General features: G+C 45.0%; 2 protein-coding genes across 9 annotated transcripts in view; both read right to left on the reverse strand.

Moving 5' to 3' along the window:
• AUNIP (aurora kinase A and ninein interacting protein) overlaps positions 1–14,794 on the reverse strand; it is a 30,217-nt gene extending 15,423 nt beyond the window's left edge. Inside the window, exons 1-2 of the mRNA XM_019650199.1 lie at positions 14,762–14,794; positions 13,285–13,468 (exon numbers count right to left, since the gene is read on the reverse strand). Of these exons, the coding sequence (XP_019505744.1) occupies positions 13,285–13,468; positions 14,762–14,775 (198 nt within the window). The 5' untranslated portion in view covers positions 14,776–14,794. The remainder of the gene's footprint in view (positions 1–13,284; positions 13,469–14,761) is intronic.
• A 395-nt stretch (positions 14,795–15,189) lies between these two features.
• PAQR7 (progestin and adipoQ receptor family member 7) overlaps positions 15,190–25,440 on the reverse strand; it is a 17,703-nt gene continuing 7,452 nt past the window's right edge. For 4 of the 8 annotated variants that reach the window (XM_019650293.1, XM_019650289.1, XM_019650291.1 and 1 more), the window contains exons 2-3: positions 21,341–21,435; positions 15,190–17,236 (exon numbers count right to left, since the gene is read on the reverse strand). In XM_019650293.1, the coding sequence (XP_019505838.1) occupies positions 16,169–17,215 (1,047 nt within the window). In that variant the 5' untranslated portion in view covers positions 17,216–17,236; positions 21,341–21,435 and the 3' untranslated portion in view covers positions 15,190–16,168. The other 4 variants (XM_019650294.1, XM_019650288.1, XM_019650287.1 and 1 more) reach the window with 3 other exon arrangements.

The following is a 25,440-nucleotide window of genomic DNA, read 5'->3' on the forward strand; positions in this document are numbered from 1 at the left end:
CACAACTAGACTGAAGAACAAAAGGACAGCAACTTGTCTGTTCCCCTTCTCCCAATTCCCCAGCACTGTTCTCATTCCCCCAGTTCCCCAATAAAAATTAAAATAAATAAATAAATAAATAAATAAAATCGGGAGGGATATCTCGGCTGCAGAGGTTACCCTCTGACCCTCCAAGGAGAGAGGGGTCCCAGCCCCACATCAGGCTCCCCACCCAGGGTTCCAGTGCTGGGGGCAGAAGTCCCCATAACTTCTGGCTATAAAAACCAGCTGACATTGTGGCCGAGTCAGCCAGAGGGCAGCTGCAGTCCTAGGTGCACCTCTTAAAGGGTCAGCACATAGATTTACTCCCTGATGCACACTCACTTGCTCTGAGCTCCAGCACTGGGGCAGCAGCCCCAAAGATGCCAGGGACATACGGGGAGGAACTGAACTGTCTAGCTTCAGGGTGAGGGCTGGAGGGGCAGCTTTCTCCTGGACGGAGAAGCTGGCAGAGGCCATTGTTTCTTTGTTGAGCCCTCCCCCTACCTGAGTGCAGACACAGGCAGACACCATATCTGAGTCTGCATCAAACCAGCTAACCTTTCATCGCCCCACCCCAGTGATTCCCAGACACCACCCCACCCAACTTGCAGGCATACTCAAGCCACTTCCAGTGGCTTTTCTGTACCAACAGCTTGTCTTAGCTCATGCTGCAGACTTTCATAAAATCTCTCGAAGGTTCACAAAACCCAAACAAGCAGTTACCTGGCTTCAGCATGCCCCATACATCTGGCTAAGCAGCCCTAAGCTCAGCACTAGCAACAGCCAGCCTCGGTTCAAAGAGTGGCCTCTCGGGGCACCTCCAAGCCCAGTGCGAGCTGTCGGACATCTACAGATTGCTTTGTGGCTCATACCAGGTGGCTCCTCCCCAGAGGCCCCAGGGCTGGCACGCCTGGTGGCCAGCTTTAGACAAGCTAGTGCATCACCCAGCCACCTCCAAGGATAACACACCCAAAGGGCAGACTGGTTAGGCACCAGAGCCCTGCTAAAGTGAAACCTGCTCTATCAGGTCAGCCCTTGCACCACATCTCCTCCACTGTAGTCACAGCCAGTCCTCACAACCAATCAGCCCTAGGGTCAATCCCTCCCACTGATGTGCAAACAGCAACCAAGGCTCAAATACAACAGGAGTGCAGACACAAGCCACACAAGGGACATACCTGGATCACTCAGCTCTGGTGATCAGGGAGACTGCACCATTGGATCCCAAAGGACACCTACTACATAAGGCAACTCTAAGACTGGGAGGCATAGCAGCCCTACATAGAAACAAACACAGGGAGGCAGCCAAAATGGGGAGATAAGAAACATGTCCCAAATAAAAGAACAGAATAAAGCTCCAAAAATATAACTAAAAAAAATGGAGACCAGCAATCTATTAGGTTGGTGCAAACATAATTGCAGTTTTTGCATTGTTGAAATTTGCCTTTGATATTGGAATACATTCTTAAATAAATGTGATTATGTTATACATCATTTGAATGCACATTTCTCACTTTATGTTTTTTTGCTAATTACTTTTCACTTGCTGTTTATTTTATATTTATTTTAGACTATGGAAATGATGTTAGACGAAAAGCAAATTTGAACATCTTCTTATTCAAGTTCAAAATGGGTTGTAAAGCAGCCAAAATAACTCACAATATCAGCAACGCATTTGGCCCAGGAACTGTTAATGAACGTACAGTGCAGTGGTGGTTCAGGAAGTTTTGCAAAGGAGATGAGAGCCTTGAAGATGAGGAGCGTAGTGGCTGGCCATCAGAAGTTGACAATGATCAACCGAGAGCAATCATCGAAGCTGATCCTCTCACACTACACAAGAAGTTGCTAAAAAACTCAATGTCGACCATTCTACCATCATTTGGTATTTGAAGCAAATCGGAAAGGTAAAAAAGCTTGATAAGTGGGTACCTCATGAGTTGACTGCAAATTTTAAAAAATCATCATTTTGAAGTGGCATCTTCTCTTAGTCTATGCAACAACAATTTCTCGATTGGATTGTGATATGTGACGAAAAGTGGATTGTATACGACAATCAGTGAAGATCAGCTCAGTGGTTGGACCTAGAAAAAGCTCCAAAGCACTTCCCAAAGCCAAACTTGCACCAAAAAAGGTCATGGTCACTGTTTTGTGGTCTGCTACCAGTCTGATACACTTATAGCTTTCTGAATCCCAACAAAACCATTACATCTGAGAACTATGCTCAGCAAATCAATGCGATGCACCAAAAAATGCAATGCCTGCAGCCGGCATTGGTCAACAGAAAGGGCCCAATTCTTCTCCAAGACAATGCCTAACCACATGTCACACAACCAATGCTTCAAAAGTTGAACAAATTGGGCTATGAAGTTTTGCCTCATCCACCATATTCACCTGACCTCTCGCCAACCGACTACCACTTCTTCAAGCATCTCGACAACTTTTTGCAGGGGAAGCACTTCCACAACCAGCAGGATGCAGAAAATATTTTCCAAGAGCTTGTCGAATCCTGAAGCACGGATTTTTATGCTACAGGAACAAACAAACTTATTTCTCATTGGCAAAAATGTGTTGATTATAATGGTGCCTATTTTGATTGATAAAGATGTGTTTGAACCTAATTATAATGATTTAAAATTCACAGTCCGAAACTGCAATTACTTTTGCACCAACCTAATACCAGACACAGAGTTCCAAACACTGGTTATAAGGATGCTCACTGATCTCAGGGAGAACATCAAGAAAAAGACAGAGAGGGCTGACCAAGTGGCTTAATTGGTTAAGAGCTTGCTCAAGAGTGCAAGCTCTGAGCAACAGCGGTTCGATTCCTGGCCGGAGCTGAGCTGCCGCTGAGCTGCCAACAAGTGGCAGGATGGCTCAGCTGGAAAAAAGAAAAAAAAAAAGAGAGAGATAGGAAACATAAAAATGGAGACAGAAAACTTAAAAAAGAACCAGTCAGCAATAAAGAATACAATAGCTGAAATGAAGAATACATTAGAGGGAATCAACAAATTAGATAAAGCAGAGGATCAAATCAGTGATTTAGAAGGAGCAGAAAACAGCCAATCAGAACAGCAAAAAGAAAAAAGAATCCAAAAAAATGAGGATAGTTTAAGGACCCCTGGGATAACATCAAGCGTACCAACATTCACATCATAGGGGTACCAGAAGAAGAAGAGAGCGAGCAAGGAAATGAAACCTATTTAAATAAATAATGACTGAAAACTTCCCTAATCTGGTGAAGGAAATAAATATACAAACCCAGGAAGCACAGAGAGTTCCAAACAAGATGAACTCAAACAGGCCCACACCAAGACACAACAATAATTAAAATGCCAAAGGTTAAAGACAAAGAGAACATCTTAAAAGCAGCAAGAGAAGTTACCTACAAGGGAGTTCCCATAAGACTTATCAGCTGATTTCTCAAGAGAAATTTTGCAGGCCCAAAGGGACTGGCAGGAAATAAAGTGATAAAAAGCAAGAACCTACAACCAAGATTACTCTACCCAGCAAGGCTATCATTTAGAATCGAAGGACAGATAGATTCCCAGACAAGAAAAAGCTAAAGGAGTTCATCACCACCAAACCAGTATTACAAGTAATCTTGGACTTAAGACAAAAAGAAAAAAAAAATTTTAAAAATATGAATAACAATATAGCAAAAACTACCTATCTATCAATAACTACTCTAAATGTAAATGGATTAAATGCCCCAATCAAAAGATAGGGTGGCTGAATGGATAAGAAAACAAGACCCTTACATGCTGCCTATAAAAGACTCACTTCAGATTGAAAGGCACACACAGACTGAAAGTAAAGGGATGGGAAAAAGATATTTCATGAAAATGGAAACAAAGAAGCTGAAGTGGCAATACTTATACCAGACAAAATAGGCTTGAAAACAAAGGCTATAACAAGAGACAAAGAAGGGCCCAGTAATCCCACTTCTGGATATTTATGCAAAGAAACCCAAAACACTACTTCAAGGGGACATGTGCATCCTTATGTTCATTGCAGCATTGTTTATAATGGCCAAGATGTGGAGGAAGCGTGGGTGTCCGTCGATGGATGAATGGATAAAGAGGTGATACATATATATACAATGGAATACTATTCAGCCATGGATGAGAAAGAGGTTTTGCCATCTGCGACGGCATGGATGGACTTGGAGAGTTTGTGCTGAGTGGAGTATATCAGACATAGAAAGGCAGATGCAATGTAATTTCATTTGTATGTGGAATCTAAAGAACAAAATAAACAAACAAACAAAACAGAAACAAACTCATAGATACAGAGAACATTTTGATGGTTGCCAGATAGGAAGGGGTTTAGAGCTGAGTAAAAAATGGGAAGGAATTAAGAAGTACAAATTGGTTGTTACACAGTAGTCATGGGGATGTAGGGTATAGCACAAGGAATATAGCCAATAATATTGTAGTAACTATGCATGGTGTCAGATGGGTACTAGGTTCACTAGGGTGATAGATGGGAGGAGGGTTAGGGGGGCAGGGTGTAAAATGTTAAAGGTGAAGGGATTAAGAAGTACAAATTGGTAGTTACAAAATAGTCATGGGGATGTAAAGCATAGAGAATATAATCAGTAATATGGTAATAACTATGCATAATGCCAGGAGGGTACTAGACTAGTCAGGGGGATCACTTCTTAAATTATATAAATGTTTAATCACTATGCTGTACACCTGAAATTAATATAAAATAATACTGAATGTCAAAATAAAGACTTCAAAAAAAACATTTAAGAGATTCCCCCCAAGCCCACATTTAGGTCCTTGAACATAAATACACTTTAGATATATAAAGATCAATAATCCATTAAAAATAAATAATTTCAACTTCTATCCTTAATTAGGCCCTTATTATTCCTTTTCTAAATTTCTACAATATCCTCTAAATTCCTCTAGCCTGTCTTTCAGTATCCCACTCACTTTCACTTAAGCACTGTTGGGTTAATCTTCTTAGACACAGCCTGGTATGTCAAATGCCTTTCAAGAATTTCCAACATGGTACTAGTTTACCCTCCTAATCTCACCTTCAACTTCCCTACATATACCCTACACTTTAGCCAAACTGAATAACTCCCTATGCAAGAAAGTATCTTACCCAAAGAGAGGTCTGGCCTTCTCCCTGGCTTCAGGGAGGTAATCTTTAAATCTCTGGAATGTCCTGCCTGATAGGAGTGTCTTTGTTTACCTGGAGGCCTTGGGCCATACTAGGTAGCCTAAGCTAACAATGTGATCTACAGTGGGGGTCTGGGTCAAGAGTTAACCAGCTTGACCTCCAACGGGGCTAGAAACTAAGGTCAACCACACAAGTAGTCAACCAAGTCTACACAACTGAGTCCCAGTAAAAACTCAGGACACCAAGGCTCAGTGGGCTTTCATGGTTGGCAATACTCTCTTTGTATTGTCCGGTATCATTACTGTCAGCAGTTAGCACTGTCCAATATGCCACTGGGAGAGGACACTAGAAACTTCATGCTTGGGATTCTCCTAGGTTTTGCCCTTAGCTGATTTTAACCTGTATCTCTTCGCTGTAATAAACTGTAACCATGAGTATAATAGCTTTCAGTGAGTTCTGAGTCCTGCCAGCAAATTATCAAACCTGAGAGTAGTAGTCTTGGGGCCCTCAAACTTGGTGTCAGAAATGAGGGTGGTTTGGGTAAGCCCCTGTCACTATGTTTCACAAACATCTCTTATATTTCTGCCCCTGTGCCACTATTCATACTATTCCTAAAATTCTCACTCCACCTCCACTGCTTTCCAACAAACTCCAACCATTGCTTTAAGGTCTGCCTCAAATGCCACCTCTTCACAAAGCCTTCCTTTTTATTTTAACAGCTTTGACATATAATTCACATACCATAAATTTCACCTATTTAAGTGTACAGTTAAGTCTTTTTTTAGCATATTCACGGAGTTGTGTAAACATCACCACAATCTAATTTTAAAACATTTTTTATGGGCCGGCCGAGTGGCGCGATGGTTAAGAACTCGCTTGGGATGCCAGAGGGCCCCGGTTCGGATCCCACATATGAGGGCCAGTGACACTGCCCTCTACAGCTAAGATGCTGAACAACGGCTCAACCTGGAGCTGGGCTGCTGTGAGTCGCCGGCGACGGCGTGGGCTGCAGTCCCTGTGGCAGTGGGTTACCATGGGCTACCGTGTGTAGCCAGCAGCCAGCGTGAGCGGCCAGCAGCCGCAGTGAGCGGCCGTCCAGAAGCCGGCGACTGATCTGCCTCACCCGGGAAGAGCGCAATGATGGTGCCAACTTGGGCCAGTGAAGCAACGTCCTCCACAACTAGACTGAGGAACAAAACGACAGCAACTTGTCTGTTCCCCTTCCCCCAATTCCCCAGCACTGTTCCCATCCCCCCAATTCACCAATAAAAATCTTTAAAAAAAAACAAACAAACAAAAAAAACCATTTTTTATTACCCCCAAAAGAAACCCTGCACCTACTGCAGTCACTCCCCATTCCCAGGAAACCATTGATTTACTTTCTATCTCTACAGATTTGCCTATTCTAGACCTTTCATATATGGTACAACATCTGGTCTTTTGTGACTGGCTTCTTTCACTGAGCATGTTTTGGAGGCTCATCTAAGTTGTAGTATGTAGGTAAGTAACTTCATTCCCTTTTTTTAACTCCCTTTTTATCGACAAATAATATTCCATTGTACAGATATACCATTGTATCTATCCATTCATCAGTTGATGGACATTTGGGTTGCTTCTACTGCCAAACTGTTTTCCAAAGTGCCGACACTATTTTATGTATGCACCAGCAATGTATGAAGGTTCCAATTTCTCCACATGCTTGCCAAAACTTGATATTATTATCTGTCTTTTTTATTATAGCCATCCTAGTAGATGTGAAGGTGTCTCATTGTGATTTTGATTTGCATTTCCCTAGTGACTAATGATGTTGAGTATATTTTCATGTGTGTCTCTAAACAGAGCTATAACGAGATTTGAGTAGTAATTTTAAAACTTCCTGCAAAGACAAGCCCATTTGTGCCACCTGGAGAGTCTGGGAATTTTCAAAACCTGCAAGTCTAGGATCCTTTCTGTTTAAAAGGCCTTCCTTTAGCTTATCTCTCTCCTCTGGCATTTCGCTAATGCCAGCAAAAAGAAACCAGGCAGCACCTTCAACACTGCCTGGAAATCTCCTTAGCTACATCCCCCAATTCTTTGGTACATTTTCTACCTTACACTTTACTATGGCCAACAGTGTTGCTGAAGTTTCTGTCACTACATAATAAAGATCCCCTTTTGTCTACTTTCCAGTAAGATTTTTCTCAATTTCCTTTAAACTCTCACACATGGACTCCTCAAAGGCCATCACACTTCTAGAAATGGTTTCTTAAAAGCTCATCAAGCTTCCTCTAACACCCTCTTCAAAGATCTTCCAGCTGCTACCCATTGCCCCATTCCAAAGCCACTCCCACATTTTAGGTTTTTGTTAGGCAGCATTCCATGTCCAGAACCAAAATATGTATTAACTTCTATCGCTGCATTAACAAATTGCCCCCAAACCTAGTACAGCAACTTCAACCATTGTCTCACAACCTCTGTTTATCAGGAATTTGGGAGGAGCCTAGCTAGGTGGTTCTTGGCTCACAATCTCATTAGGCTGCATTCAAGGTATCAACCAGGGTTACTGTATCCACGTTCAAGGTGGCTTGTTCACGCTGTTGACAAAGGCCTACGTTCCTCACATCGTGAATGTCTCCACGGAGCTGCTTGAGTGTTCTCATAACGTGAAGGCTGGCTGCCCTCAAAGAGAGAATGAGGCTGAAGCTGCAGTGTTGTTTATGACCTAGCCTTGGAATTCTAACACTTCCATCACATTCTCTTCAGTAGTCACCAAATACAGCCCCCACTTAAGGGAGGAGAATGAGTCTCCATCATTTAAAGGGAGGTGTATGAAAAGAATTTGTGGATATATTTTAAGCCTTCCACACATGATCATTCCTTCCTCTAAAACCTTAAAAAATTTTCTTATGCCTCTAAGGCACTTACAGTCTGCTTGACAGTTGTTTACCTATCATATTCCCTGCTGCCAGGGTTATAACCATCTTATTCACCTCTTTACCATCTAAGGACATCTTACAGATTAAAAAAACCCACAATGGACCAAAAGTCAGAAGACCTGGAATCGAGCCATACAGCTGCACCTACTCTGATATGATCTTGAGTACATCTCTATCTGAACTTTTTTCATCTGTAAAACGGGAATATTCACACCTCCTTCACAAAGCTTTTAAAAAGTAAAATAATACATGTAAAAAGTTTTACAAACCATAAGCCACTGCATAAAGATCACATTGATAAACATTTGTTAAGTACATTTATAGACCTTTATCAGTCTTACGGCACAGACCCTAATTGTGCTGCTACCACAGAGTTCAGTAGTTAGTTTGAACCTTTTCCAGTTCAGTAAAAATGAACTAACTTCCCTTCTCTATGTTTGTTTCTTCTTTTATCATTTCAGTAGGTATCGGAGAGAAGGTTTTGTTAAGTACATGCTCTAACTGCCATTATACCGGAGATCTCCAGTCCACCTTTGCTCTAAAAAGCTCAAAGGCCTCGCACTTATCCTCTCATCAGAGTGAGGAGAGAATAAGCAACTATATCCCTATGTAACAGGCTCTGAAAGCAAAGCCCAGATAGATTAGTTCATCACTCATTTGCTCATTTAATAAATATTTACTGAGTACCTATGTGTCAGATACTGTTTGAAGAACTGCCTAATGGAACTTTCATTCTACTAGGTGAAGAAAGACAATAAATAACAATACACAGTACAGTTGGCCCTTGAATAACACGAATGTCGATTTTTTTCAATATAGTTGGCCCTTCATATCAGTGGGTTTCACATCCATGGACTCAACCAACCACAGATCGATCCGTGGTTGGGAATCCATAAATACAGAGGGCCGGCTGTATGCATTCTTCTATGCCATTTTGGACTCTGGTATCCAAGAGGGGTCCTGGAACCAATCCCCCGCAGATACGGAGGGCTGTAGTTAAGTTTTGGGGGAGTCAAAAGTTAGATGCGGATTTTTGAATGCATGGCAGGTCAGTGCTCCCTCGTGTTGTTCTAGGTTCAATTGTATACAGTACTCGTATGTCTGATGGTGAAAAAATAAAGCAAGACTAAAGTAGTTAGAGAGTATGAGGAGTAGGGATAGGGAAAGGCTATTTTATGGTGGTTAAGAAAAGGACTGACTGACAAGTTGACATTTAAACAAATGAAGAAGCAGAGCCATGTGGCATTCTAATCCCTATGCACTGCAGGCAGAGATGTACAAAGGTCCGAAGCACAGGTGGCCTTAGCTTTGAAGGCCGGCTAGGAGGCCAGTATGATTGGAAAAAGTGAGGCACAGCAAAGAGGAGATGAGGCCTAAGAGGTGTGAGAGAGCACACACAGCCTTGAGGGCCTTAAAAAGGTTTTAGTTTTTACTGCAAGACAGGAAACCACTAAATGGTTTTAAATTTCGTAGGAGCAAGGGTCACTCTGGTTCAGGTGGCAGTGGTAGAAATAGTAGAAAATGATGAGATTCTAAACACATTTGAAGGCAGAGTCCAGAGGATTTGTTGATGGGCTGAATGGTGGCAAAGTTGCATAATGTCAAGAGTGGCCTTTAGTGTTTGGCCAAGGCTGCCCAGAAACCACTGATGACTCAGCCCAGATTTCTGATATCTTTGCATTTCCATCTCCCTCTTGGTTATGTCCACTTCTCCTTCTCTGCTACATATTTAAAGGGTAAGGAACTAAACTGCATTATAGATTAAGAAGAAGTAGAAATTATTTTTTGTTATAATGACATTTTAAATATATCTGAGAGACGGTAAATATACAAATCACATACTAAATCTGTTTACCTCTTTAATGTGTAAGAAAGCATGTTAGAAATGTTTCTCAGTGTTTTCAAATAGAGGCAGCAAAGTTAAAATACAAAATGTGAAAACTATGTAAATTAAATTTAAAAACTTTTAAATCATGTCTCCCATGTAAAGTTCTCTACTATATATTCAGTGAAAGCTGAATTGCAGAACAATATGTTTGATACAATCTCATCTGTGGGGAAAATATATATACGCGTATTTATTTATAGTTACAGAAAATGTCTCAAAGGATTTCAAACTGTGAATAGTAGCTACTGCCAGTGGGACCTTTTGTTTTTTTACTTAACACAATCCTATACTATTTGATTTTTTTTTAAAATACATATTACGCTCATAAAATAGACTGAAATGCAAACAAATACAATATCCTCCATACCAAGGCCTAGGTAATGAGTCCAAGTCTGCCATGCTTCTACAGGTTGTCAGCCCAGAAGAGAAGCAAACTTTCTCCAAACCCCTATCTTCTGGCCAGACCACAAACCACGCCCCCATTCTCCTCAAAGTAGCAGACAGTTCTGTTTAGGGATCAAATGGGAAGGGGCATGTTTTCGAACACTGGTCAGTAGTAGTGACTGCCTATCCATCCATGACATTAAAACTCAAAACAAATGTGTCTACTTGGTAGCTACTTTAGGAAGAGGCAGGTTTCTACATCCAGTAAAAGGGAACCTTTAATACTTCCCTATAGGGTGGAAGTCTTAAAGTAGGAGGAACAGCAACTTAGTGGGGGAACCAAGTTTGAAACAAGAACCTTTGGAAACAAAGTAATAAGAAGGAGAAATGGTGTCAGTGACCCTGGACATCAGGTTCAGGCCTCTAGAAATCGAAGGAAGATAAGGGCCTGGAGATCCTGGAGAGAAGACTCACGCTACACACTAGATCAGCAGAACAAATGTTTTCATTTACGATGATGAAACAAAAAGGAGTGATTTGTGGTGTCCATGTTACAGACATAGAGACAAGTATTGGCTCTCTGCTTCCCTATGGATTATTCCCTTTCTCTCTCCTGAACTCTTCCTAACTCTCTTCCATTTCTCTCCACTTTCCTAATTAAACTGGTAGACAGGTTTCCCACCCATCACACGGCATTCAAGAATGTATTCTAATGGTATAAAAGACTTATTCCTAATTCAAGGAGTAATAAATACCCATTGACATTTTGATCTTTTTTTAAAATAAATATATGTATTTCCCTAGCACCCATAAATTAGCCTTTTCCTCTATCTTTAGGGGAAAAAAGTCACCATTCTATCTGTGCTGTAATATGCTACAACTCATACTTTTTTGCACAAACTAGAGAAGAACAAAAAAGTTACCAAGGAAGCAAGATAACTTTAAATTGCTGATTTAACAAGCTTAGTTAACACAAAATGCTAAGGTTGACACAAGATCTTCTCTCAGGAATTCCTGTGTTGTAGAAAATATGTTTCAGATTCATGAAGTGACCCTAATTTTAACAACTGAATAGAAGGGAGAGATGACTATATTTACTAAACAAAGCAATGTTTCATATTCTCAATTTTAAAAATAGATACATTCTTTGACTCAGTGATTCAACTTCTAGTAATTCATCCTACAGATACATTCGTGTATGTGCAAAATGATATGTGTATAAATTCTTTATTGCAGAAGTGCTCTTAACAGCAAAAGTTTGGAGATAATTTTTTATCAATAAAGGACTGGTAAAAATGTAAATAAAAATATATATATATACTTGCTATGGACTGAATTGTATCCTCCCAAAATTCATATGTTGAAGCCCCAACCCCTAAAAGGCACGATCTGGCCATGCATGTATGCCCCCTCTCACCTTTCAGGCCTCATCTATTCTTTTCTGCCTCTTTCTGCTCCAGCTAAACTGGCCTTTTTGCTGATCTTCAAGTCAAGAGCCAAGCACACACATCTATCTACAGGCATACCTCGGAGATATTGCAAGTCTGGTTTGACAAGGAGAAAATTCTGAGATGTCCTAAATTAAATTACATTAGGCCCGAGGGTGGAAGGAAGAGACTAGAAGAGGTTAATCCGTTAACAACTGCAGGGCAAAAACAAACAAGACGGCTTACATTCCTGTGTATGTTGGAACTTTGAATTACCTTCCAGGTGGCTATTACCCAAAAAGAGAGAATAGCCAGGCGCTATTAAACCCCAGAAGCCTCTGCTGCTTGTTTACACATGAACTTGCTAACCCTAAGTCATGATAATCTCTCTGACCTCCACAATCACATTTCCCTTGAAACCACTCTTCTGGGCATATATTCTGCCTTATAAGAGTACTAGCCTTTGTAGCAGTCAGAAATGGGCTCGAACCCCTGCTTCTTTGGGTAAATTTCTTAATCTAAGCCTCAATTTTTTCATCTGTAAAACAGAGACAATGGCAGTATTTACTTCACTGAATTTCTGTACCTACCACTGATAAGGCATGTACTATCCCAGCAAAGTGCATCTCCTTTCTTCACCCTAAGACTGCAGCAACTTTAGAGCAAGAATCCTGCCTTTAGTGTGTTTTGAGTCTCAATTTTCACATATAAAATGGGTATCATTATTTACCATAGGGGGTTGAACCAAACAAGATAACGTATCTGAAATGCTTAGCACAATGCCCAGCATAAAACGCTCAATAAACAACAAAGATTATCTCCTACTTTTGTTCCTTTGTAATGACTAACAGAGAATCTTGCATATGTGACAAACCTGGGGGGCAATTGCCCCTTCCTATCCAGCGCATCTGGGTTAGTTACTTAATCTGTTTCCTCACTCCCATAAAAGTGGTGATATGATATATACAATGCATATTAAGTATTTAATACAGTATCTGGCACCCAGTGGATGCTCAATAAATATTAGACCAGCTCCCCTTCCCGTCTCTTCTATTTCTTTCTTCTAAAGAAAGTTCCTGGTTCTAGCAGGTAGGTGGCCTGCAACCTGGCGGCCCCTCAGCACTAGAATTCCCCAAATTTGCATATGCACCCCTTCCCAATACTTCAGCCTCTTCTCCTGACGCCTTTCAGGGAATCCGAATTCCTGAGGCGTCTGTCCGCTCGACCAAACTCCTTGAAGCAAATTTTCTCTCCACCTCTCCCCATACCTCGAAACCTTGCTGTCCCAGTCTCTCCGTATCCCTCCCCAGCCTTCCTTCCGCCTCGTTTTCTCTCCACCCTCCCCAAACCCCATTTTTCACTCTTCGTCAGGCTCTTGCCTGTGAATTCCCAAAGCTGTCCTTTTTCGGTCTCCAATTTTACCTTTATCACTTTCGGGTGCCCTAAACTCCCTTCTCACGCCTCCAGGGCCCTAAGCCCTCCCCCAACACCCTCTCGAGCCTCAACGTCCCACCTGTACTTTCCGCCTCTTCAGCGCCGCCGCGTCCAGCCACACGCCGCAGGCCTCCTCTTCCTTGGGGCCTCCGCGCCTCATGGCGGCTGGGGAGGCCGAGTCAACCGGACACCGGACTGAGGACCCGAACGCCTCAGGAAATGGCCACAACCACCTCAGCCGACGTTCGGATCTCGCGCCAACGCTGTGGGGGGGGAACTACGTCACGGCCGCCCCAACGCAGGTACCGCCCCCAGCGTCCGCTCCAGCCCGGCAAATGCTCCGCCCCTTCCCCCAAGCCCCGCCCGACGCCTTTAACGACGACTGCAAACCGATCCTCTCCCCGCTTGGAATTCCTTTCTTTTCACGTTCTTTCTGATCTCATTCAAGTGTTTGTATTCCGGAAAATATGTTGTGTGAGCGTGTTCGCGACACTGAACAAGACACGTGCATTCTTTTTTTTCTTAATTGGTTGCGCTTTCTTACTGTAAATATAATAACTACCCGGGCTCAGGGTTTTTCCTGGTTTCAGCTCTGAATCCTCACAATAACCCAAAAGAAAGGGTGGAGCCGAGTCTCGGATATGCCCGACTCCAAAGCTAGGGTCCTCAACACTACCCTAAATGGTTAATTGTTTTTGTAATTCAAAAACAGTCTAAACTGAACTATGAAACCACATAGGAGAGGATTTAGAAAATGTTAAAATGAAAGCTACAAATTTGGAGGCAAGAGCTAGCTTTTTTTTGGGGGGGGGGAATTGGGGGGATGGGAACAGTGCTGGGGAATTGGGGGAAGGGGAACAGACAAGTTTCTGTCGTTTTGTTCTTCAATCTAGTTGTGGAGGATGTTGCTTCACTGGCCCAAGTTGGCACCATCATTGTGCTCTTCTCTGGCGAGGCAGATCAGTCGCCGGCTTCTGGACGGCCGCTCACTGTGGCTGCTGGCCGCTCACGCTGGCTGCTGGCCACACATGGTAGCCCATGGCAATCCACTGCCACAGGGACTGCAGCCCACGCCGTCGCCGGCAACTCAGGGCAGCCCAGCTCCAGGTTGAGCTGTTGTTCAGCATCTTAGCTGTAGAGGGCAGTGTCACTGGCCCTCATATGTGGGATCCGAACCGGGGCCCTCTGGCATCCCAAAAGAGTTCTTAACCATCGCGCCACTCGGCCGGCCTAAGAGCTAGCTTTCAGTCCTGCCTTCATGGCATGGCTGTGTGACCTTGGATTTTAAAGGATCAAGTTGAGGTAAGGTTCATGAAAGTACTTTGTAAACTCTGAAAGCCTCTCAGAAATGCAAAAATGATGGCATCCCACCTGTCCTTCCATTCCTAACCGCAATCTCCATAGATGTTTTATATATGTATATATTGGGTTGTCGGAAAAGTCATGACGCATTTTTGCAACGAAAAACAAAAAATATATCATTACTTTACCAACAATCCAATATGTATATATACACATTTCTTATGCATTTGGGGTTTTTTCTTATCTGTACTTACTAATTTTCCTTCATTGTACATATATTGCTTGTGTACTCTGAAAAAAAGCAATATTACAAAAGTTAACATAATAATATAAAAAGTTAACATACAATACTCCTTGATTGAAGGAAAGACCAACAAAACGAAATGTTTGTCAAATAATAAAATGTATTATGTATATTTTTAAAACATTTTTAACTTCTAAAATTTATTTAGTAATAAAACTGCTTCCACTCCTTTTCCAAAAAAAGTTCACACATATAGTATACAAGGCCCCAATGTCACCTCAGGCAAAAATAAAACAGGAACTGCCCCCCTCTTTCCTGTGCCACTACCAGGGGCCCCAGCATCCCCCTTACCCCACCTCCAAAACCACCCACCGCCCACAGTGTCAGCAGGCCCATGGGTCTCCCTGGGACAGGAGACAAAACACAAAGAGACAGCTGTTATGAAAATGATTTAAGTCACTTTATTGCATCCAGGCCATATCAGAGTCCAGACCACCCCTAACTCCTGCCCCAGTAAACTCCTTCCATACCTCTTGGCCAGGTTTTTCCCTCTGCCTGGAATGCCTTTCCTCTCCATCAGCAAACCCTTCCCAACTCAAGACCCTGAAGGTCCCAGGCAGCACTAATTATTCCCTCTTCACTGCTTCCCCTGAAAGTTCATTCCATTAAAGCCTTTGATGCTGCATTGATCCACAGGGCCCGGCCCAGGAAAGATAAATGGATAACTGAACGGTTAACAAGAAAACCAGGAGAGAGATTGGGACCAAGATGTGTGGAACATAGAGGCCAGAGCTAGGGGGGTTGGGCTCACTATCTGAGACTGTGACTGAAGAGGTATGGGACACTGGATGGGATCCATTTTCACCTGGCACAATCTTTACCTTTGGGGGGCACTCTGGAGCTCCAAAACTCCAGGCTGGGATTCAAACAATGGTAAGACCCCACACAGATTTGGCCCTGCCCCTCCCCTATCTACCAATGAAATCTGAGTAAAGGGTAGCTGCTAAGGCTTCCTCTGCTTCTCAACTCAAATCTGACTCTGGCCAAAATTCCACCTTCACACTCTCCCAATACTCTGGAAGCCCCAAACCAGGATCCTGGCCCCAGCTGCCAGCCCCCTCATCCTCACCCCTAGTGAGAGGCATGTGGGGAAGCACACCAGGATGGCTCACATCTTTATCTCTTTCCCTCTCCCAGTGCAGGGAGCTAGGGCAGGCCCAGGAGTGGACCCCTGCAGCTCCCAGCCAGTCCCTAAATCCAAGGTCTAGCCAGTACCACCCTTGGCAGTTGAGGCGTGCACAGAGAGTCACAGCAAGCCAGACACAAACAACTTTACCAGGCCTTGTTCCCATCTGGAGCCAAGCGCAGACCCCTGGGCTCCCACTCTACCTCCCTCCCTACCAACTGCTGCCTTCCTTCATTGGGTCTTCCTATTGAGTTTGCGCTGTACCAGCTGGCTCAGGAGGAATGCAGTGAGGATACTGCTGCCCACAGTGAGCAGGAAGAGGCCGGAGAAGTTGTGGGGCCAGCGAGTGTGCAGGGGCTCATAGATGGGCCGCCGGGCCTCATAGTCCAACGCCACAGCCTCCAGCTGAGCCAGCGTGCACATCACCAAGAAGACATGGAAGACCTGATGGCCTTGCCCAAAGAGGTGGCAGCTGCCAGGGAACCAGCGCTCAGGCATGAAAGCTGAGAAAAAAGCAGCAGCCATCAGGAAGAAGGCCACCTGGCACTTGTGGTAGAGAAGAGCAGGGTCGTCCGTGGCAGGGCTGGGGGACACCAGGATGCGGTGTGCCACAGGGCTGATGTCCAGCGCGTAAGCCAGAGCTGAGGGCACCTCCTGGCAAGTGCGGCCCAGCAGGCCAGGCCTCTGGATGTACTTGCTGTAGCAGGAGCCAGTACAGGACAGCCAAGCGAGAAAGGCAGCCATGGGCAGGAAAATGGTCTGCACCTGGGCGTGCCAGGCTGGCTCAATGGCGTAGTAGAAGTGTGCCAGGGCACTGCCAAATTGGTACACGGCCACACCCACATAGTCCAAGAAGAAGAAGCTGTAATGCCAGAACTCGGACTTGGCCTGCAGGAGGTGAGCCAAGGCACTGAGGGAGAGGTAGGTGAAGGAGGCGAGGACAATGATGAAGAGGGGCAGGGCATGGGGGTCTCCCCAGAAATCCACGGTCCCCACAAAGATGGCCAGCCGCAGCAGCAGCACCAGGGCAGCCAGCAGGTGGGTCCAGACGTTCACCACCTCGTTGTGCTGCTGGAACAGTGTGCGGAAGTAGAAGCGCCAGGTCTGATGCAGCGGTCGGTAGCCCACATAGATGTATGGCTTCCAGAAGAGGCGTGGTACCTCGGCTCGGGCTACCGTGAAGACAGGCTCTGGCTGCATGGATGGCTGAGGCTCCTGGTGGACATGCTGCAAACTGGGCAGAAGGTGGCTGAGCTTCTGGGCCACCATGGTGGCCATGGCTGTGGGCTGGGCAGGGAGCTGGGAGAGGGGCCAGAGTAAAGTCAAGGGCTGGTATCCTTACCGCCTCACCCCCATGCCCAGTTCTTATTCCCTCCTCCCCACCCACTTATCCCTACACTGAGTTTCAGAGGAGAGGAGTCATCCTAAGGGAGACTTCAACTCTGACTCATGATTGTCCTACTTCCTGGTATATCCCAAGTGCCTAGAACAGTGCCTGGAACATAGTAGGTGCTCCATAAATGTTTGAGGAATGCATTAATTAATGAGGCTCACTAACTCAGCCATTTTTTTTCCAGTCCAGGCTCCACAGAGCAGCCCCCATTATTTTCTCCTGTGTTTATGCTGCCATCAATGTTCACCTGGTAGTGTGACAATGACCTTGCTAACAGACCTGCTGCCTCTACCTGTAGCCCCTCAGGTTCCCACTGACCCTCATTACCCTACATGATCTGGTCCCTGCTACCTTTTCCAGCCTTATTGCTCAACCACAATGTACTCAAATCCAGCCACAGCCTCACCAACCCTCTGGGCCTGTTGTTTCATATATCTATAGCAGCGGTTCTCAACCTGTGGGTTGTGACCCCTTTGGGGGTCGAACGATCCTCTCACAGGGGTCGCCTAAGACCATTGGAAAACAAAAAGATATTTACATTACGATTCATAACAGTAGCAAAATTACAGTTATAGAGTAGCAATGAAAATAATTTTATGGTTGGGGGTCACCACAACATGTGGAACTGTATTAAGGGGTCGCGGCATTAGGAAGGTTGAGAACCACTGATCTATAGCTTTGCATAAGCTGTCCCCTCCACCTGAGATATTTTCCTCATCTTCCCTATCTGGCAAACTCCTATTCATCCCTCAAAAACCATTTCTTCTGTGATACTCTCCCTGGCGCACTGAACCTCCAATGATGACCTCTCTACTTGAGTTTCTACCATCAGATACCCATCCTTTTACCATTATAATACTTCTCATGAACATTAAAATTGTTAATGTGAGCTCATTGAGGGTAGGCAGTTTATCTCATTATTTTGTGATTCCCCTGGTGCTTAGCAGGTAGCTGGCACTCAAATGTTTGTTGAATGAACAGCATCCTGATAGTACTTCATACCCTTCGAGGCCCAACTAAAAAAGTCCCCAATAACAACTGATCCTTATAAAAACAGCCTTTTCCTTCAGCACACCCCCCACTCAAAGAGTTCCCTCCTTCGGCCCTTCCATCCCAGCCATGGTTGCTAATACCAAATAAATCAAATCTAACCCCTCATCCTGGTATTCAAGACCCCATGACCTGCTCCCACTTTCATTTCCCACCTAATCCAAATGTCACACCCTGTGCCAACTTCCTTTCCCTCGCCGAAATCCTTTAAGGCCGGTACAAGCTGTCACCCCAGGGACCTCCTTTCTGCTCCTCCACTTTCCACTGTGGGAAACCTATGGGTTATACAGTTTAGCATTTAAAACTCATTCATTCATTCATTTCTTCACTCATTCATTGAACAAACACTTATTGAGCCCCCTCCTCTGCCTCAGGTCCTGTTCTGGATCCAGGAGAGGGCAGAGTGAAAAATGATTTGATCCCTGCTCTCAGGAACTTCATGATATGGTAGAGGTTATAAAACGAAAGACAAGTCATAGCAAATGCTTACACAGCGCTTGATATATGCCGGACACTGTTTTAAGCACTTTATGTGTAGCTGACTCATTCATACTTCATAACAACCTGTGAAGTAGATGCTATTTTTCAGATAAGGAAACTGAGGCACAGACAATATCAAGTACCCTATCCACCCACCTAGCTAGAAAGTGGCAGAGCTACGATCTGAATTTAGTTTGTAACCTTAACTACTACCCTAATCCGCCCTTTGCAAGACAAGATGGCAAGTGCTATTAATCATTTCATAATTATACACTATATATAGTTTTGCCTGGTATCGGTTGCTTAATTCAGGTTTATCATTATTCACTGTGTCATTAATTAAATCTAATATCTATTGAAAAATCAACACCTGCCAGACAACTCCCCTTCCTCAGGTAACTTCCCTCCAATAAGCTCACTGGGCTCAGTGTCCAGGTTTTCTGTCCATCATTCATCAGATTTTGTTACAACTACTAGTCACTGCATGAAGCAAAGAGATCTGGGCAATGAAAAGCATTCATGTTTTCTGCCACCAGCAGCACCATGATCACTCCCAAAGTCACTCAATAATTCACACACAGTCCAAGTAAATGCAGGGGGCTTGCCATGCAAAGGCAGCATCAAGACAAGCCTCCCAGTCTACACTCCTCCTCACCCCCAGCCAGATTTGCATCTGTAAGCTCCTCCCACATTACAATTCTGGAGTCAGCTCTGGTCTGTAGCTTTTCCTAGTCTAGTGGAGAGGCAGGTGTGAAATGCAAGTAAGTCATTATACTATTACAAGAGGGGTGCTACAATAGGGGAGTCCAGGACTCCTCCACTTCCTATTCCCCAGACAGCCTGGCACAGGACAAGTTTAGGAAACAGACCTTGCTGGTGGACTAATTAATGGTACCACATCCATCCTGACCACAAGGATCCCCCCTGCCCTGTCTTACTGATTGGGGAAACAACATTGGATTTCTCCTCCTCCCCAAGAGATTGGGCTTCAGCCTCAACAATCTGGCCTCCACCCTTGTCTACAGCTTTGTCTTCCCAACTCAGAACCCTAGGGAGTCAGAAAGGCCTCTGAAAGCATCTCATGCAGCTCCTTTGTTTTACAAGGAGAAAACAAGTGCCCAGACAGGAAGGCCTTTCCCAGAGTTGCCCAATCCAGCAAGGTTTCCATCCCACCATGACGGCAAAGACCAGGGAAAGATGACATGTGATGATGGCCTAGTTCCTGGGTCCCTGTGATCCATTAAGTCCAGTCCAATGTTCCTTATCCCACTCTTAGAACTTCCCAAGGCATAACAGCATATTAAAGGCTCTGACAAGTCCTGCCGCAAAGAAGCCTGCTTCACTTTGTTATTGACCCTGTAGTTGCCAAGCTTACGTGGCCAAGGATACCTTTCCCACTAATAACTGTATTATAAAGCCCGCTGAAATGTAATAAGTGTTTATTCTTTACAACCTTGTTACAATTAATTCACATAACTAGTCTGTGAGGTAGGTATTATTATACCCATTTTGCTGTTGAGGATAGTAAAGTTCAGAGCTCCTTACCCAAGATCACACAGACACACACAGAAAGAGAGGTGGAGTGAGGATTTGGACATAGCTCTCTGACACTTTTAGCCACTCTGCTGCTGCCCTGCCTCCTATCACACCTATCTGCATCCCACAGAGCTACTTTGGGAAATACTGGTCTAAAGCAGGCAACCAAGTCCTTTCCTATAAATTATTCCTTTAGGCTTCTAGCAACTGACTCACATCCAGAGACCCCAGTCTCCCCCAGGTACCAGCTATCCCCTCTCTCTGCACCAGTTACCTCCTCAGGTGGGTGGAAGCTCATTCACAGCCTTCCCCCTCTCCCAGGCACAGTGGGCCTTAAACACAGAACCCAGAGGCCACATACAAAGGTCCTGCCACTCTATTTCCTTTAGATCTGTTTGCATACTTTGTTCCCATCTCCTGACTCCATGCAAAGGGGCCCTGGATCCAGGGGGGAAAGAGCAGGGGCAGGGGTCCGTCATGAGCCAGAAGATGAGGGTGGGTATCCGGAGGGTACCCTCAGGGCAATCTCTGAGTAGTCTGCCCACCGGGCTGCCAGGGCCTGCCTATTCCAGACAGCCCAGCCCAGCCCAGTACAGCTCCATGGCCCCCTTGCACTGCTTACCTAAGGGTTTCTCTCGAGCCTGGGGGCTGATGACTTCTGCTGTGGGACTGGCAAATTCGCCAGATGCCAAACACTGGGTGGTACTTCCACAGGTGAGGGTCACTAGGGGCGGGGCTTGCAGGGACTGCAGGTATCTTATGTGATGTCACTAGAGGGTGGGGCTAAAGACAACCTCCACTCCTCTCCCCTCCCCATCACTGTGACTCCCACATTGGTCAAAACCAGGCTAAACTCTACCTTTCCAGCTAGAGCTCAGCTGCAGAAGAAAACTCACCACTAAACATCTGGGAAACCAAAGCCTGGCTGAAAAGTTGTGACTTACCCAAGGGCACACAGCAAAGCAGGCAAAGCTGGACTGGGACCAGGTGTCCAGGGCCTGGCTGATGAGTATTAGGCAAACTTGACTGCTTCTGTCCCCTATTCAGTAGAAATCAGAATAGAAAGAAGTTAGGAATCAAAGAGAAAGCAGATACTATTAATATAAAGGCTCATGATGGAGATGGACTTCAAATTCAGACAACCCAAATTTGACTCCTGATTCCATAACATACTTACTAGTTGTGTGACCTTAAGACAAGTGACTTACTTTCTCTGATCCTTAGCTCTCTCATGAGAATTATAATATAAAGTACCTCATAGATTGCTGGAAAGATTAACTTAATTAGAATAAAGTTTTAGTACAGTTTAGGGACCCAGTGAACGATTGCTATTATTATTAATTATTAATAGTAGTAGTAATTAATTATTAGTGCCACTAGTAGTAGTATTTGAAATATCCCCAGCCCAAGAGATTTGCTTGGGAGTCTCAAAAAACCGCAGTCCTCTTTTAGCTCTCAATAGCTGGTTCCACTTGATTTGGGGCCTTCAGAAGGTTAACTGTGTCTCTTTAAATATTTACTTTTCCCTAAGGGTGCATATAGGGACCAGGGAAATTTGGTTGGAGTTTGGACTTCTGGGGACACTGACCTTATTAAATAATTAAATAGCCTGCAAAGTCCATTCAGAGTTACCCCTCAGGATTCACAGAGCCCTGGAGATTTGCACTTGCCGGCAGGCCAAGGAGGGCAGCGAGGTAGACAGTGCTAGCAGGTAATCCAAAAGGCATGCAGCAGGTTTGGGAGGCTTCCAGGTCTGCTAAGCCTCAGAACTGAGATCTCCAAGGCCCAAGTGGGAGTTCCTCTCAGTCCTAGCAGCTCCTTTCTCTCCTCCCCTCCCAGCTCACCAGCCCTCCCAATTCACATTTCCCTTTTCTAAACGCATGATCAACCTCCTCACCACGGCCCTCAACCAAGGCTTGCCACCCTCAAGTCCTCCTGGTCTCCACCTGATACACTGTTAAAGAATCCCCAAAGACCTCTGGGAGCAAAACAGAGACCAGGTTGTAGGGATGGGGTAGCAAATGGGCTCTGGAGTAGGAGAGTGCCGGGTTATACTCATCCCACAGGTTTTATTCAGTGCCTGCTATATGCTAGCCGTCAGGAACGCTACAGGGGCTGGGGCACATGGTGAATGAAGCAGACAGGCTCCCAGCCCCGACAAACAAACCATTTGCCCAGTGGCCTAGGAAAATCCAGTCCAAAGAGAAGCCACCCAGGTGGTGACCGTGGAGAACTAGAGAGAGCTGCTGCCCCAAGGGAAGGTATCTACCAATCACCTCTGACAGACTATTTCAAACGAAGCCAGGTCCCCAATTTTTATGTGAGGATGGGATTTCAAGTCTGGAACTTGCCAGCTAAAGTTCCTTAACCTCTCTGAGCCACTTCCTCATTTGTAACCAGAGAATAATCATAGCTACGTCAAGGGCTCTTGCAAAAGCAAAAGTCATGGATACTAGGAGTGGACTCTGGCACAGCCTTGGATCCACTATTTTTGTTGGCTTCTAGTCCTGGCTCAGCCACTCAATCCCTGTGTGACCTTGGACAAGTCCCTTTCCCTCTTAGCCCTGTTGCTCCAAATGTCAAGGAGAGTGAATTCACCAGAGACTTCAAAGGATCCTTGAGACCCCGAGACATTCCAACATTTGTTTTAGGCCTACTATGTGCCAGGGCTGGAGCTTTGCAGTAAACAAAGCAGTTAAAACACCACCCTTGGGCCGGCCGAGTGGCGCGTTGGTTAAGAGCTGGCTTAGGACGCCAGCTCTGAACAGCAGGTCCCGGTTCCGATCCCACATATGAGAGCCAGTGATGCTGCTCTCTACAGCTAAGATGGTGAACAACAGCTCGACCTGGAGCTGGGCTGCCGTGAGTCGTCCGGGACGGCGTAGGCTGCAGCCCCTGCTGCAGTGGGCTGCCATAAGCAATCGTGAGTGGGCAGCAGCCAACGTGAGCAGCTGGCAGCCAGTGTGAGCTGCCAAGAGCAGCTGTGAGCGGCCGTCCGGTGGCCAGCGACCAATCTGCCTCAGCCAGGAAGAGCGCAATGATAATACCAACATGGGCCAGTGAAGCAATGTCCTCCACAACTAGACTGAAGAACAAAAGGACAGCAACTTGTCTGTTCCCCTTCCCCCGATTCCCCAGCGCTGTTCCCCTCCCCCAATTCCCCAATAAAATCTTTTAAAAAAACAAACAAAAAAAAAAACCCACCCTTATAGAACTAATTACCCAGCTCATTAATAGTTAAGGGTAACACCTAAGGGTATTAATACCCTGACCTCTTGGAGCTTAATAGCCTAAGTAACACCTAACTATTATAAATATTATCTGGTTATAATTCCACTTCTTCTTTTGCCTCCTTCCTGGTATGCAAAATACACTTGGCCCTTGAACAACATGGGTTTGAACTGCACGGGTCCATTTAATGCATTTTTTTCAATGAACATGTACAGTACTGTCAATGTATTTTCCTTATGATTTCCTTAATACCTTTACTTTTCTCTAGCTTACGTTATTGTGAGAATATAGTATGTAATATATATAACATACAAAATGTGTGTTAATCAGCTGTTTCTGTCATCAGTAGAGCTTCCGGTCAATAGTAGGCTATAAGCAGTTAATTTTTTCGGGAGTCAAAAGTTTATAAGTGGATTTTTGACTGTGGAGGTGGGGTGGGACAGCACCCCTAGTCCCCTGGTTGTTCAAGGGTCAACTGTATTCATTGTTGTTTTTCTGGGCTCTGATTGTTCAGCACACTCCCTTAAAGACAACTTTATCTTGCCATAAAAAGCAAAGTTTAACCTCATTAAATCAAAGTAATACCAAGGCCAGGCCTATGTTAACACTGGAGCTGTCAGAGGTAAACCCTCCTGAGGGGCCCTGACAAGGACGACACAGTATGGCAGAGCCTGAAATATTAATAAGACTAGGCACTAACATTAATAATTTATAGTAGCTTGCAGTTTACAAAGAACTTTCACACACATTTCATCTCTCCCTCACAGCAACCCTTTGAACCTGGATCTAAGCTGGTGTCACAGCTCCAGAGGCAGGATGGCAGAGCGCAGCATGTCCGTCTGACTCCAGAATCAGTGCTCTTGCCCTTCATCCACTGCAGTCAACTCCCACGTACCCAGTGGGTGGTCACATTTTATACAAGCAAAGTCTTCATCCCTGGCTGGCTTCCCAATCTTGCAACAACTGGGTCACCTCCCTAAATGCAAACCAGTTTCTCAACTCAGCCCAATGTGTTTAAAGAAAGTGTCTTTCCATGTCTTCCAAAACTGAAGAGAAACCATTTTTGTTTTTTCGTAACTGCACTTGGGGGGCTCCATTTGTACTGAAAAGTGTGATCGGAATGAAATAAATAACTCTTAAAGGAATTCTTCCGTGGAGCTCAGACTCACAAATGCTCTCAGGACAGGGAAGAACCTAGAGGAGGAAAGCAGGGCCAGAGAGGTTCAGTAAGCAGGCTACAGTCACCCAGCATGGGGGACAGGAAAGGGACCTGAATTTCACGCTGACCAGCCAGAGCCCCTCTGGGCTGTAGAACTGAGACTGGAGAGGGACAGCCTTTCACCAAGCTGCCCGGAGGTGGCACAAGTCCCATGACAAGAGGTTGGGTCCCTCTCAAATAGGATCCTAAGCCATACACCCAGGTGCAACCAGTCTCTGAGAATCCATCAAACTCTTAAACTCCCCAGCCTTGGCCTGACCAGGTGGCTCACTCTACCCAGGCCTGCAGGGGCTGTCCCAGGGAAATCTCTGGGTCCTCAAAGCCTTAGGGCTAGAGGGAAGTGCTGTGGGCGGTGTGAGGCTCCATCTTCCCCTCCCCTCACTGAGGGGAACCCCCATGCTCTTCTGACACCAAGGGAGGCCTCCCCATCACAAGGGGCCTAGGCTCCTTGGGAGCAGGAGCCCATCTTGGTCCCCATCAATGCTATTCCCACTGTTCCCGGTTTCCCAACAGGCACCCCACTCACATTTCCCAGTTCCAGGTACTCACAACCCTTTTTGCCCCTAGAGTCTCCCTAGATTTTTCCGCGGGGGG

This window comes from Hipposideros armiger, unplaced genomic scaffold, assembly GCF_001890085.2.
Source record: "Hipposideros armiger isolate ML-2016 unplaced genomic scaffold, ASM189008v1 scaffold_138, whole genome shotgun sequence".
NCBI lineage: Eukaryota > Metazoa > Chordata > Mammalia > Chiroptera > Hipposideridae > Hipposideros > Hipposideros armiger.